The sequence below is a fragment of the Colius striatus genome, chromosome 3, assembly GCF_028858725.1.
Source record: "Colius striatus isolate bColStr4 chromosome 3, bColStr4.1.hap1, whole genome shotgun sequence".
Classification (NCBI taxonomy): Eukaryota; Metazoa; Chordata; class Aves; order Coliiformes; family Coliidae; genus Colius; species Colius striatus.
This window is the reverse complement of record NC_084761.1, coordinates 41,410,849-41,425,434: the sequence shown is the minus strand read 5'-3', so window position 1 is coordinate 41,425,434 and position 14,586 is coordinate 41,410,849. Positions and strand designations below refer to the sequence as shown.

General features: G+C 45.6%; 1 protein-coding gene across 3 annotated transcripts; it reads left to right on the top strand.

Moving 5' to 3' along the window:
• The first annotated feature begins 1,241 nt into the window (after positions 1-1,241).
• LOC104557476 (UDP-glucuronosyltransferase 2A2) lies at positions 1,242-12,848 on the top strand. 3 transcript variants are annotated; one of them, XM_061992655.1, is made up of 6 exons: positions 1,242-1,977; positions 9,040-9,188; positions 10,316-10,447; positions 10,824-10,911; positions 11,633-11,852; positions 12,572-12,848. In XM_061992655.1, exons 1-6 carry the CDS (start codon positions 1,242-1,244, stop codon positions 12,846-12,848), a joined length of 1,602 nt encoding a protein of 533 aa, XP_061848639.1. The 3 variants fall into 3 exon arrangements, with proteins under 3 accessions (XP_061848639.1, XP_061848640.1, XP_010200013.1); XM_061992656.1 differs by lacking the exon at positions 1,242-1,977 and adding an exon at positions 3,706-4,420; XM_010201711.1 differs by lacking the exon at positions 1,242-1,977 and adding an exon at positions 6,493-7,216.
• The last annotated feature ends 1,738 nt before the right edge of the window (positions 12,849-14,586 follow it).

Here is a 14,586-nt window from a genome sequence, read left to right as displayed (position 1 = left end):
GTGCCATGTAGGTAAGCAGCTCCACAGCCAGCTGTGGTGGCCTGTGTCTGCTCACACGTCAGTTTTGTCTTCTACATACCTGCCTTTGAAACCCTATCTCTCATGACATACACCAGATCCCGTGGCACATTCTACCTCCTCTGGGGATTCACTTTTTGGGGTTTTGGTTTTGCAATACCTTACTTCATGCTGTGAGATAGTACCAGCAATTCATGCACATTGATCTTCCCCATCCTTTGGGACTCCATAGGCTTTCCTCATAACACATCCTTCTCCAGCTATGTATTTTTAGACTGAAGGCATCTTAGTTTATTCAGGTGCTGGATTTCCTATGCTGATTTCTCTCTCAGTCCCTTGACATCATTATGTCTTGCTACAGAAATTTCCTTTCATTCTTATTGCTGCTGTTGAGACCCAGCACTGCCAGCATGTGTTTTGGCCCTGCTGCTCTTGACAAAGGCTATTCCTCAGCTAATAACAACTTGCTCCTCTGTAATTTGTTCCAGGATTTTTCCCCCCTCTCTATATCTCTTGCATGCCTGTTTGTTGCCACTTGGATATAAAGCCAGGTGTTCTGATTGCCCCTGCTTTGCTACTGAGATGTCTCCATTTGTGTGGAAGCACATGGATTTGTTTCTTTTTTCCCCAAAGCCTCTCTGGTCTGTTAGATGACTCCAATGACATCTCCCTCCTCTTCATAATTTGGACAGCAGCTGCTGTGAAATATGTAGGGATATCAAACATGCTTCAAGATGTGCTCTCGTTCACTACTCTCAATGAGAACCAAGTTTTCTTTTTGCAAGTATGTCTCATGTCCCTGGACTCAAAGTGCAATCCCAACAGCACCTGCCCCAGGAAAGAAACAAGTACATGGTTATGTGGCCAGAGGAGGGATTGCAGAACTAACTTTGCCCTTAAAAGCAGCATCTATCAAATCAGGGCAGGATGTGTGCAACTCTCTTGTAAACACCCTTGTAAACCCAGGACTTTGAATCCCTTGATAAGAAGGCAGTGCCTCTCTCCCTGCTGCCAGTGGCTGCTCAGGCCTATACAGGGCGCGTGGCAGGCCCGGCAGGGGTGGAGAGGCCAATGGAAGTTGAGATTTAAAGGCCCCACCTGCAAAATAGCAAACTCTTTCTGTTGCTGAGAGGGCTAGTAAAGAGCCATCAAACACAACACAAGAGGTGCAGCACTGCCAACTGGAAGGAGAACTCCCAGCCTATCTAGCCTTTAATCCTGCCATGGCCACAAAAGCCATGGGCTCTAAGAAGTACCTCCAGCTGTTCTTTTTTCAAGTTGTTCTTCTAGGGCCTATCTACTGTTGGAATGTGTTGGTCTGGCCAGTGGAAGGCAGCCACTGGCTGAACATGAAGATAGTTATCCAGGAGCTCATCCACCATGGGCACAGCGTCACTGTCCTGGTATCCAATGCTTCCCTCTTCATTGAACCCAGGGCTGAGGCCACAGAGAGGTTTGAGATCTATAAGGTGCCCTTCAGGAAAGACACAATTGAGAACTTGATCGAGGGTTCCGTGGCACTGTGGCTGAATAACAGGCCGACCATCTTGACCTTCTGGCAGTTTTACAAGAAGCTGGAAAAAGTAACCAAAGGCTGGAACCAAATGAGCAGGCTAATGTGCGAGGCAGTGCTGACTGACCCAGAGCTGATAGCCCATCTGCAGGGGTCTGGCTATGACCTGCTTCTGTCAGACCCAGTGGCCCCCTGCGGGGACCTTCTGGCTCTCAAGCTGGCCATCCCCTTTGTCTTCTCACTGCGCTTCTCCCCGGCCTCCACCGTGGAGAGGCACTGCGGCAAGATCCCAGCCCCGCCGTCCTACGTGCCCGCAGCCCTCTCTGAGCTCACCGACCACATGGCCTTCAGTGAGAGAATAAAAAACATTGTGTCTTACTACCTGCAAGACTACATTTTCCATACCTACTGGGGAGAATGGGACGTCTACTACAGCAAGGTCTTAGGTAAGCCTTCTGCTACTTCACTTCTTATTACATAGCCTCCTGCCTTAGGACCTGCAGAGCTGGGAACCTGACAGGGTCACAAAGTCGAGGTCTGGGAGAGATCAGCAAGAAGTTTGTCATTACATCCCCATGTGGAAAAGGGAATGAGCTAGCAGAGTCCACCTGCTTCCCTGTCAGAGTGTGGTGCTGCTATGCCATTGCCTTGGGACAGGGTTCAGTCACCATCCCAACTGACGGATTTGACTTTTGCCATAATTATTTTTAATGTGGGGGTTGAAACAACTTCCACACCATGTAGGGCCCTCAGCAAGGGAACTTAGCTTACACATGTTCCCCTCTGATGAGCCCTTGCTCAGAAAGTAGCCAGGAACAGTGGTGTTTTCCTTATCCGGAGTATCATAACAAGGAAGGGTCGCTGGAGAATCACGAGCCAACTGCGCCACCCTCAGTAGCAATACTGAAAAACATCGTGGCTTTGTAATAGAGACTTCCCTTATGTCATTGGTCACATAAAACCAATTCTCTCTGCACAAAACAAGCTTTATTTAAAACATATCCTCCACCCACAGGCAAACAGTGAAAGCAACAAGTCTTCCTCTGTAAGGTTTTCTTCTGGACTGTTTTGAGTGAATATGTAGGAAAACATATTTAAGTATTAACCACGTGTGAACAATATGCCATTTTTGGTAATCTCACATTCAGCTCATGAAAAAGAGTGTTTGCAAACCTCTCAGGGTTCCATTGCCTGCAAATACCTACATGCTGCTGGGCTCCACAAGTACACCAGACTGTTGTCATGTGCACAGCAGATGAGGTATCTCAGCCTGGCTTCTTGAAGCCCAGCTGCCTTCATCACTCATTTTTATCCATGAAGGGATGCTCTAAGCAGCATGGAAACTGTGGCAAAAGCCTTGCACAACACTAGGCAAACATTGCATAACAGAGAAGGACAGAAACCCAGTAATGATGGACTTTAGCATAGTGAAGAGGACTCACATTATTTCTTAATTGCACATCAGAAATAAAATTGCAGATCATAAATAAAATGGATTTTTTTTGACAGATTTTCTGGTTCAGCTTATAACATATAGTTGGCATCTAGACGCAGGCAGGACAGCCCACACTATCACCTGCCAGTGATGCACGCTCTGGAAGAGGCAAGTTCACATGAAGCCAGTCTTACTCTGATAATAGAGTCATTTGCTGGGTAGTTTCATTTACTCAGAGGTGCAACTTTATAGCTGCAGACCTAGACCACCACCTTAAGTCCACTGTAAATGGTAGCTTTATAAAGCAAAGGATGCCCACCTAGTGGGTGAACATCTTTGCTGCGTGCCCAACTGTGGCTTCAAAGAGCTCAAAGAATCACAAAGTCACCTCTCCCTCCAAACAAACAATATAGAGACTGTAGTCAGGCAGGAGGGCCAGGATGACTAACAGGACACAGCCCTCACTGGAGTGAGCCCTAGCAGCTCTCCCCACGGCTCCAGGGGAAGTACATTTCCCGACTTCAGCAAGTTATATACCAGCAGATGGTGCCAGCTGTCCCTGGCAACCTCTTTCCCCCTGCCATTATCCAGGACAGGATTCCTCGCCAGCCCGTCGGCGCTGCGGAGTGAGGCCGTGTCACTCGTGCGCAGCCCCAGCCCAGCGAGGTGGTGCCACTGGTGCCCAGCCGAAGCGCGCGGGCGCTGCTGCTCGCGCAGAAGGCAGCCCGCAGCTCTGGCCATGGCTGCCAAGGAAGCTGCTGTGCTGTGGCTGCTGGCAGTGCTGGGTTTGGGGTCCGGGGGGAAAGTGTTGGTCTGGCCAGTGGACAACAGCCACTGGCTGAACATGGAGACCATCCTCCAGGAGCTCGTGGTCCGGGGCCACGAGGTGACTGTGCTGCTGCCTTCGTGCTTCCTCATTCTCAGCCCCACGCAGCCCTCACCCTTACAGTTTGAGGTGGTTGAGACATCAATCACCAAAAAGAAGATGGCAGAGTTAATGCAAGAAAATTTTGCTTTTTGGTTTTACGAGCAGAGAGAATTACCTTTGTGGAAAAGCGTGCCAAGGTTGCTTCATCTGATACACAAGCTGGAGAACGTAACCAGAATTATTTGTGATGAAATCCTGAAGAACAAAATGCTGATGGAGAGACTGAGAGCATCGGCCTTTGATGTCTTCTTTGCAGACCCACTGTTTCCCAGTGGGGAGTTGTTTGCTGAGATTCTGGGTATCCCCTTCATATACACCCTCCGGTTCTCCATAGGCAACACGTTGGAGCGGCTCTGTGGGAGACTCCCAGCACCTCCTTCCTACGTACCAGCCATCCTAAGCTTTCTAACAGATAGGATGACTTTCTGGGAAAGGCTAAGAAACATCTTAACCTATGCTCTGCAGGATGTCATCTATCATTACATTCTCTGGGGAGGCTGGGACCAATATTACAGTGATGTTTTAGGTAAGGCTTCTCTTGCTTCCAGAAATTACACCTGCTGTACACATGAGGGTAAATATCCAGGTCTTAGAGGTTAAAGCACAAATCAGGAGCCAGATAGCCCTGAAGTCTCCTTCCTCTGAAATTCCTGTGCTAAGTCAAACAGTGCAGGCAAGTATAAATGTGACCTGTTAATCCTGGTCTGCTACACCAGGTCAGCCAAATTAATTCAGGCACTTCTAGGATATCTATTATTAGATAAAAATTAGAGATAATGGCCTCCTCTGGTCTTTTAAAGGCAAAGAGAGCAGCTTTCCTGAAAGTGTCTAAAAGAAATATTAGAAGATAAATAAGTTATTTACATAGGTTATTTTATTTTTAAAGTAGTAGTTGCATAATTACTTTCACATTTGTGCTCCAGGTGATGATTGTATTGCTTAAAAGGAAAGACGACAAACCCAGGCATTGTTGGTGGGCAGATGAAATGTCTGTTATTTCAATCTGAGACTCTAAGTGGGTTTTATTTATGTTTCATTAGTAGGCTGTAATTCTGCTAAGAGAGAGGAGTTGTTCAGATATCCTACTATTAGAGCATCTAGCTGTGTGCTTAATTGTGTTGCTTATCATGTTTGACAGAGACTAGAATATCTTTTGCTGGCAGAAGTGTGGTTTGCTGATCTCCTGTTGTGTAAACCTCAGAGCTGCTTGGATCTCATGTTGTCTTTTTGTTAAATGTGAGGCCTAGCATTTAAGGCTCCATGTACAATACCTGTTTTTTAGCTGTGTTAGCTTAGCTCTTCTGTATTCTGACCATGATGTGCTTTGATCTGGAGTGTATCCAGTCCTTCAAGAGGTGTGAAATGAAGTGGTAAGCATCTCAAGGAAATGGGGCAATGTCCTAACTCCTGCAGTGGAGTTCTTCCACTTTCTCCTTGGAAAAGGAGTAAAATCCTCCATCTCATTATTCTAACTGTTTTCCCAGAGCTACCTAACGGCTTTTTCAAGTGTTGAGGTTGGTGAAAGACTGCTTGGTCTGCTGTCAGTCCTTTCTCTTCTGCTCCAGAGAAAGCAGCTTCCTATTCTTTTCTCTGAACACATCAGTAGCACCAAGCATCTCCACTACATCTGCAAGATGTAGTCAAGTGGAGAAGTCAAGTCTCTTCTCTTGGCCATATGTGTCCTGGACTACATGACATGGATACACCAATGCCAGTTTGCAGCATCTTTCCAAGAGAGGTACAGAAGCAGCAAGGTGAGCAAAATCTGTGCTCCTTACTTCCTCCTGCTTCTCTCATGGGGTGGCCTGATGCTGGAGTCACCTCTACCAGGACTGTGTCCTTCCAGTGCTGTGTCCACAGCATCTGGTTATAGACAGAACTGGAGCACCCTGTGGGCTATTTGTGAAGAACTGCACGCTATGTTGCACCCAGTAAACGAGGAGATAAATGTGCTGACCAGCTTTACAGGAAGGTTGGCTCTTAAAGGACAAAGAAGCAAATCTAGGCTGTAGCCAAGTGCTAATAAGATGGAGTTCATTTTGTAGCTATCATAAAAGTCTCATACGCTCATTGTCTTTTCCTTAGCCTGAGGTCCTGCTTGTTACAGGAACTGTCTGGACATTGATTGATTGCTGGTGAGCAACTGTTCTTTTTGCAGTATTTGTTTTTCTTGGTTTTATTTTTGTGTTTTGCTTATTAAGCTGTCCCTTTTTCAGCCCATGAGTTTTCTAATTTTGCCCTTCCTTTTCCCCTCCTACTGTGGTAGGAGCGAGAGGCTCTGTGGTGCTTAGCTGCCTATCAGGATTAAACCAAAACACAGAGAAAAGGCTTCTGGTCCTCACATGCTGCAAAATGCACTTTGTGGTGAGCAGAAACAGGGGTTGCTGTCATTTTGAGATCAGCTGTGGCTCTGTGGGAGACTCCAGAACAGGATTTGCAGCTTGCTCAGTCCTGCCCTGAATGTTGTTTCATGTTCTGACATACCCCCTTGCCAAACTTCGCTCCCTCACTTTTATTGGCTGGCTGTGACTTCACTGCACAAGGAACAGTGAACTGCTTCCAGCTCAGTCAGACCAGAGCAGTACATGGACTGACGAGATGACAAGGGTAAGGTTCCCCTGGCTGCTCTGGGCCTACACGTGCTGCTGGAGTGCTGGCTTTTGTGGGAAAGTGGTGGTCTGGCCCACCGATGCAAGTCATTGGATCAATGTGAAAGTGGTGCTGGAAGAGCTCATTGGCCGGGGTCATGAAGTGACTGTGCTGGTGCCCTCAAGCAATCTGCTCATAGACTACAGAGATACCTCCTCCCCCTTCACCTTTGAGGTCCTTCAAGTCCCCTTTACCCAGGAGAAGCTGTATGCTCTCATGGATGATTTCATCAGTTTCTGGACAAATGAGGCATCTAATCTTTTCCCGTGGGAGATCATGTGGAGGATGAAAAAAGACCTGAAGGTCTTTGCGAATATGTCAAAGGAGACCTGTGATACCTTGGTGACAAACTCTGAGCTGGTAGCAAAGCTGCAGCAAGCCAAGTTTGACATCCTGATTGCTGACCCACTGTGTATAGGCGGGGAGCTCGTAGCACAAATCCTAGAGATCCCTTTTGTCTACACCTTCCGCTTCTCTGAGGGGAATGTGGTAGAGCGGCTGTGTGGTGGGCTCCCATCCCCACCTTCTTACGTGCCTGCTAGCACAATCGGGCTGACAGACCAGATGTCCTTTCTGGAAAGGCTGAAGAACTTCCTGTTTTACTCCTACATGGATTTGTCTTTCTTCAAGTTTTGGTCAGACGAATTGGATGGGTACTACAGTAATGTTCTAGGTAAGGCGGCTGTTGAGTGGTTTCTCCTCTTGCGTAGGCTGTGTCTTTTGAATGTTTTTGGGAGCTCAATGCTGTTATCTCAAAATACTCTTTCTCAGTGGCCAACAGAGGTGACAATCTCGTTTTGGTCACATGGAGGCTGTGCTTTCCCTTTTAGGTCCCATCAAGCGTAACACACACCAGCGCAGTTTTGCTCTACTTACTCTTGAGGATCTTCAGGGCACATAGTTCTAATTTTCCTAAGGGATGATACTGCTGGGGAGCTCTTGCAGTGAGATATATGCCCATTTCAGTGCTCTCAGAGGACAGATATTGCCTCTTCATCTTGACAGGCACTTCTACAATTAAGGTGGTAATAGATTAAGGCTGGAGGGCAGAGTCTTTCTTTAATCAAGTGTAACCACTGGAGATGACATACCTGTTTTATTTAGGAACAGAGGCTGTCTCCAGGATCATCTTGCAACCCTGCCTAGTACAGGATTCTAAGCTTGAGTTCATATTCTCTACTACAAGGTGCTAAGAGCTGTCACCTTTCCCTTTCATCCACCATTCCGAGTCTGAAGTGGTCTCCTTAAACTAAATATATACTGGAAGCTTTTGTTCCAGCTCAGGCTTGATTCAAAGTCCATTGAAGAGACCTCTTCGCTCAATGAACTTTGAATCTTGTGCAGAATATCTGTTCATGCAGGTAACAAGTGAACAGCAAGCACGAGGGCACCTGTTCCGTTGCACTCGCATCTCTTCCTGCATGTCCCAAGAACACCTCTGTGCTCTGCATACCCATCCCTTTTCCCTGGATTGTTGTGGGGTTTCTTAATATCACGTAAGACTTAATTGCAGTTTTATAGCACTCTACGTACAGTGCACACTTAGTTTTCACTCCAGTAAGTTTGTGACTCATTGCTCTTAAAATAAAATACTCAGAAATTACTGGTGTAAATTGTAACAGTGATTGAGTGGTATAAGAAGATGCCCTACAGGTAATTTTTCTCTTGCTGTTTATTTTGCTTGGTTCCTGCTTGCATTAGGCTGACTTTGGACAATCATTTTTACCAACACATCTAACCCTTTTATTCCCCTCTTCCAGTTTGTGAGAAAAATACTGCAAAAGACATCTTGCAGCTTGTCCCTGAGAATATATATTCTTTCCAAATGAGAAGCTATAAACCAGTTTTACCCGTTGGATTTATTTCTGTAGCTGCATTTCTAGAGACATGGGATTTTGTGTAAAACAATGTTGAAAGCACCTATGGATTTGGCCTAATTTTCTCTTGATGTGTCAGAAGGACATGACTCAAGTCTCCAAGGAGACTAGGGGTGTCTGTACCTGTCCTTTATTGTAGTCTGAGCAGCCATTGACTGAGTCACCATTTGCAAAAAAAAAAAAAAATCTGTCCTCCTCCCCGACTGTTGATCATCACTTTCAGAATAATTTCTATTTTTTATTTGGAACTAAATTTTCTGACTGTTCTCTTTGCCAAAGTACCTTTTTATTGTAAGCAGAGGTAAAGAAGTCTTTCAGTGGTACAGGAATTGCACTTGTGTATCACAAACAAAATGCTTCCCATGTACTCTTGTACTACTCTAAACATGTCTTGAAGGTTCAAAATCCTTTTAAAGAGAGTGTTGCCTTGTTTGTGGACACCTGCCAAGGTTGAACACAGGACAGGGCAAGGATAGGTCTGGATTCCATTTCATGCATGATTTGCGAGACTGCACTGACTGGGTGTGCCAAAAGCCAAAGGTAAGGCTTCTATTTTGCTATCTACAGCAAACAAAACTGCTCCCATGCATGTTACAAACCCTTTGTACCTTGTCCACAGGGAGGCCCACAACCCTGTGTGAGACAATGGGAAAAGCAGAGATATGGTTAATCAGAACATACTGGGATTTTGAATTTCCGCGTCCTTTCCTGCCCAACTTTGAGTTTGTTGGAGGACTTCACTGTCGGCCTGCAAAGCCATTACCAAAGGTATCCCAGCTTTGTTCTGCTGCTGGGTTGGTTCTCAGCAGGACAAAGACTGTTTCTTTCCCTGATAACCATGCAAGCCATGTCTTGAGAAAACTCAGGTCTTAAAGAAGATGCTCTGCTGCCAGTGGGGAGCACGGGGCTATTTAGCAACCTGTACTTGTGCAAACTAAGGGCTGGATTTGTAGCCCATTGTCTCAAAAGAGGATAGCTGAGGTCAGCAGGAGGGAATACAGTGTTTGTTTACAGAAAAGTAGGTACTACTTCAGAGTAGTTGAGTGTAAGTTTCAGTTCCAAGATACAGACTTGCAGCCCAGCATAACACTGAAATATCTGATGCAAAAAGACACCGTGGTGGGACAAATTCTTTAGACAAAAGGCAGTCAAGACTTGCAGAAAGAGACGAGTGCTAAAACTTTTTTTTTTCCTGTTGTTGCTTAGTTCAAGGCATCTTAAAGGGAGTAAAATACTTGGCATCTCGAGGCTACGCTCGGCTAAGACTGGCAATATTCAGTTTTCATTGAAATTCCCAGGTATTGATGATGGTAATATGTCAAGCTCTGGTCTAGATTAGCACTCCTGTAGGAGCCTCAGATGAAGGAGGATATTTTCAGTGTGAGTTGTCTACTAACAGAAATCTTAACTCTCTTCCCATCACCTGTAGCAGGGGTTGATTTGGGGGAAATAATGATTTCCTTTGCATGCCACTGCATGACACTAACTAAAAAAAGGAACTGGAAGATCTGCTAGTCTGATTTGTAGGAAATCTGTTTAGCAATATGGGCTGTATTGTAAGAAACAGAGAAGTGGCTCAGTAACAAAGTGACAGCAGCGACTTGATGAATCTCTGGTCTGGATGCTGAAAAGTGACGCCGGTTTTCAGCACTTTCCCTTCCTGCAGAGCTATGAAATGCAAAGTAGTTGTTCCAGGAAAATAGAGAACCATGACTGACTCTGCTAGAGAGGCTGTAACAGGATATAGCCCTCTCAGACCAGTGCCAGGATCCATTCTTGCTGCTTGTGCTATGATCGTCTCCTTGACAAGCTAAAAAGGTTAGGCTCTCTGTTGAGGGAAACGTGTGTAATGTGCAGTGCATAATCACTCTTAGTGTGTTCTGTGCCTCTGCTAGGAAATGGAAGAATTTGTCCAGAGCTCAGGGGAACACGGCATCGTGGTATTCTCTCTGGGGTCGATGGTCTACAACCTAAGTGATGAAAGAAGTAATACGATTGCCAGAGCCCTCAGCCAGATTCCACAAAAGGTGAATTTCCTTTTGAGTCTAAAACAATTTGCCTTGGCATTTTGTCACTCTTCCTGCCTTCAGCACGCCTTTTATGTTTGGACTGGCCTGTTTTTAATCTGCATCTCTGCTGGATTTGCAACAGCCAAGAATCTGAGCTCTGCAAAGAGGCAGACTGCTGAGTCACCTCATGGGGAGTTTTGGCATTTCCCCTCCTCTGAACCAAATGGCGTGCAAGTGTGTCCACAGGCCAAAATATAAAAATCTATTTTTGTGATAAGCACATAATAACTGATTACTACTTAAATTACTGGGGAAAGGTACGGGAAGTTGAGATAAAGCCCTTTATTACATGTAATAATACAGAAGGGCACACTATCTTATTTCTTTGTCCAAGGTCCTCTGGCGGTACAAAGGAAAGAAACCAGAAACTCTGGGCTCCAACACCAGGATTTATGACTGGATACCCCAAAATGACCTGCTTGGTGAGACTGATTCTATCCAGGATGCATTGTGCCCTTGGAAAAACAGTTTCCTTGTTTTTCCACTAAAATGGCTTATTCTGGAAAAAAAAAAAACCCACCACATAACACTTGTACCTGCAGTTAGTTTCACAGCTTAAGCAAGAGAGGTTTGCTCTTGCAGCCTTTATTTCCCCACTTGCATTTGACTTGAAGGTGAGTAGCTGTACAAGAACCATGGAAGATATAGCCAGGCTGTGAAGGTGGCATGGAACAGGGCCTCAAGAAAGCAGCAACTTGAGCTTGGCTATAAAAATGGATCTTTAAAGCAAAAGCCTCTCTCTCCTACAGACAGACAATTGCTCAGTGGCAGTTGTCTGGAAGGGTGAAGAACTCTAGAGCTGAATCTGGCCTCTGCACTTAATCTCCCAGGGCTCATTCTTCAAAAAGCTTGACCTAAGCAAGGCAGCAGCAGGCTGCTGTTGCAAACCTGATATAATGTGAAAACTAGAACTGCTCGCCAGGAGAAGGGCTGAACTAACTCAGGTAGTCTGCAGGAACTTGCCATCACACATAGCTTTAAAGTAACTATGAACGTGATAACACCAAGTGTGCAAGCTCTGATGCTGACCTGGAGCTCAAGGCTGCTCCTCTCTCTAGCAGTGTATTTGCCTGGGTAGTCTGCAATGCTCATGCCCCAGCAAACACAGCTGCTGTTACAAGCCCCTCTCCTCCTCTGTTCCAGGCCATCCCTTAGCAAAGGCCTTTATTACTCACGGTGGGACCAATGGGATCTATGAAGCCATCTACCATGGGATCCCGATGGTCGGGATTCCCCTGTTTGCTGACCAGCATGACAACATTGCACACATGAGGGCAAAGGGAGCTGCAGTTGAGCTGGATTTTGGCACAATGAAGGTGCAGGATATAGTTGACGCTCTGAATGTTGTCATTAACAATTCCAGGTGAGTTTCACACTTGCCTTACTACATGTACTATACTTAATAAACTCATAGGATGAGGTTATTAAAATCTTGGGCTGCTGGTGTGAAAAATTCTGCAGGCATCCAAAGACCTGGATGAAGTCTGGTGTACATGGCTCCCCCACAAACTTTCCCCTTTAGTTTTAATGCTGAGCATGATGCCATACAGTCTGGGATGTCCCTTGGCTCAGCTGGGGTCAGCTGCCTTGTCTATGTCCTCTCCCAGGGCCTTGTACCCCTCCAGCCCACTCGCCAGTGGGGTGGGGTGAGAAGCAGAAAAGGCCTTGACTCTGTGTAAGCACTGCTCAGCAGTAATGAAAACATCCCTGTGTTATCAACAGTTCCCAGTGCAAACACAAACCAGAGCCGCGCAAGAGCTGCCATGAAGAAAATTTACTCTACCCTAGTCAAACCCAGCAGACTGCATTATGTGGGAACAGACAATGCTGCAAATGTTTCCAATTTGGGTTTTTTTTAAGGAGTATCTGGAATATTTTTTAAAAACTTCTTTACAAAAGACTGGCTTTCTTACTGTTTATAACCAAATTTCCTGCGAATAGGAATAAACTGGGCCAGTTTCAATTATACTTAAATACCACTGATGAAAGTAAAAGTAGGGCTGTCTATGTTCCTTTGGAGGACTGCCAGGTGCTTTCAGAAAACGGTGACCCATCTCCTTGGTTTCTTCTTTTCTTCCCCAGCTATAAGGAAAATGTTCTAAGGTTATCCAAGATACACCATGACCAGCCAGTTAAGCCTCTGGACAGAGCTGTCTTCTGGATTGAATTTGTCATGCGCCACAAAGGAGCAAAGCACTTGAGACCAGCTGCTCACCAGCTCACCTGGTATCAGTACCACAGCTTGGATGTTCTGGCATTCTTGTTCACCTGTACAGCCATTGCTTTCTTCATTCTTGTCAAGTGCTGCGTATTTTGCTGTAGGAGATGTGGCAGGATTGCAAAGAAGAAGAAAGAGTAGCCATGCCCTTCCCATCACTTTCTCTTCTTCTGGGTTTATTCACCAAGGCTTTTATGCACAATCCTTGATGGGTAAAATTATTAGGATATGCTTTAAGCTGGGCACATCATCAAGCATCATGACACATTGAATTGGGTCATGCCAAAAGTTGTTGTGGGGCAGTGCTGCTTGCTTAGCTACCCAATTCCTTCTGCCCTAAATAAGACTGATTTATAGTTGCTTTATGCCTTGGGACCATGTTAGCTGAGCACACATGGTCCCCAGAATGGTAACGTCGCTCTGATTTTTCAAATCTATTATGGCATAGTCCATAAATTCAGCCTTCCCTTGTGCAGTTCTGTGTGTCCCTCAATCTGCAACTCGTCTCCTTCCCTAGAAGGGTCACTCAGGGCTGATGATCTACAACCAAATGCCTCTCTCGTCAGAACATTTCTCCCCAGATTAGAAAGTGAAGCAAAGATCACGCCTGTCTGAATGGCCAAGATAATGAAAACCCAGGGGCTACAAAGGGCCAGCAAAGCCTGTATCGTCCCATCTTCACAAATGCACCGACTACCTGGGGGCTGAGGGGAGACCAGAGTCCTAAAATCAGCAGAGAACTTGCTTCTCTGAGAATAATTTCTTGTCTGTTCTGTCTGGAGTCCTGTGGCACAGGCCCTGGTTCTAACTGCAACATTACAGGGGGTGTGCAAACCACCTCTGTCAGGAACTTGTCCACTCTAGTCCCAAAACACTTCTGAGCCATGCTAAGTGAGACATTCTAACTGTAGGAAAACACCTAGGTGGAACTTGTGCATAATGTAAGAACAGTGCAACAGTCCCTTGCCTAGCCTGAAAAGTTGGAGAGAAAACGCTGCTGCTCTTGGCTCAGTATAAGTGCAGCACTCCTGAAATTGTTCAAGGTGTGCTTACTGATGAAAGTCTACTAAAATGATGCTAGTTCAGGCCTCCTGTTCTACCTCTGAACTTGACACTGCTGTGCCAGCTTCCCCAAGAAAGAACCTGCCGCAACTGTAACTGATGTTTGCTGTATTCTGGATGCTTACTTAATTGTTTGTGAAGAGGCTGAGAAAGAATGTTATATTTGTTTACATAATAAAAAAAGTTAACATACCGCAGGGAATTTATTACCATTCTCAATAATTTCAACATCTGCTTCAATCTGTTCATACTACAACATATTGAAAAGCTCAAAGGAATTGCTTTCAAAGTAAAGAGGGCTCGAAACAAGAGTAGTGCCTCTCTTGGTAACTTCTGATACACTATTTCTATGGTCATGATGGGATCCCATGTAGCAGCATGCACAGTGAACAGAAAGCAGAACAGCATTCAGGCCCCAGACTTGAAAAGCTTTGCTGTAACTGTTCATTGGGCTGCATCTTTAGGCATAGCTCCATTAAGACTGGTCACCAACAGTGCCCAGCACCCATCTTCTCCAAGCAGATTTGCCAAGAGGTCAGTTTACTTGCCAGAAGGCTAGCAAGGCTCCCGAGTATACTGCATAGACCCTGGTCAGCCAAGGCCAACAAAAGACATGGGAAACAGCAGAGCTGGGGAAAGCTGGACAGAGGAAGTGCTCTGCTGTCGCTTTCAGGAGGTGTTTCTTTTCTGTCACCCACGCAGAGAAATTTGGCTGATCTCATATCAAACTGAAAAAGTAAAAAAGAAAACCAACCAGACCTCCCTCTTCTTTCCCTCACCCCTGCATGAAGCAGAGAAAAGTGTCAAAGAATGAAGG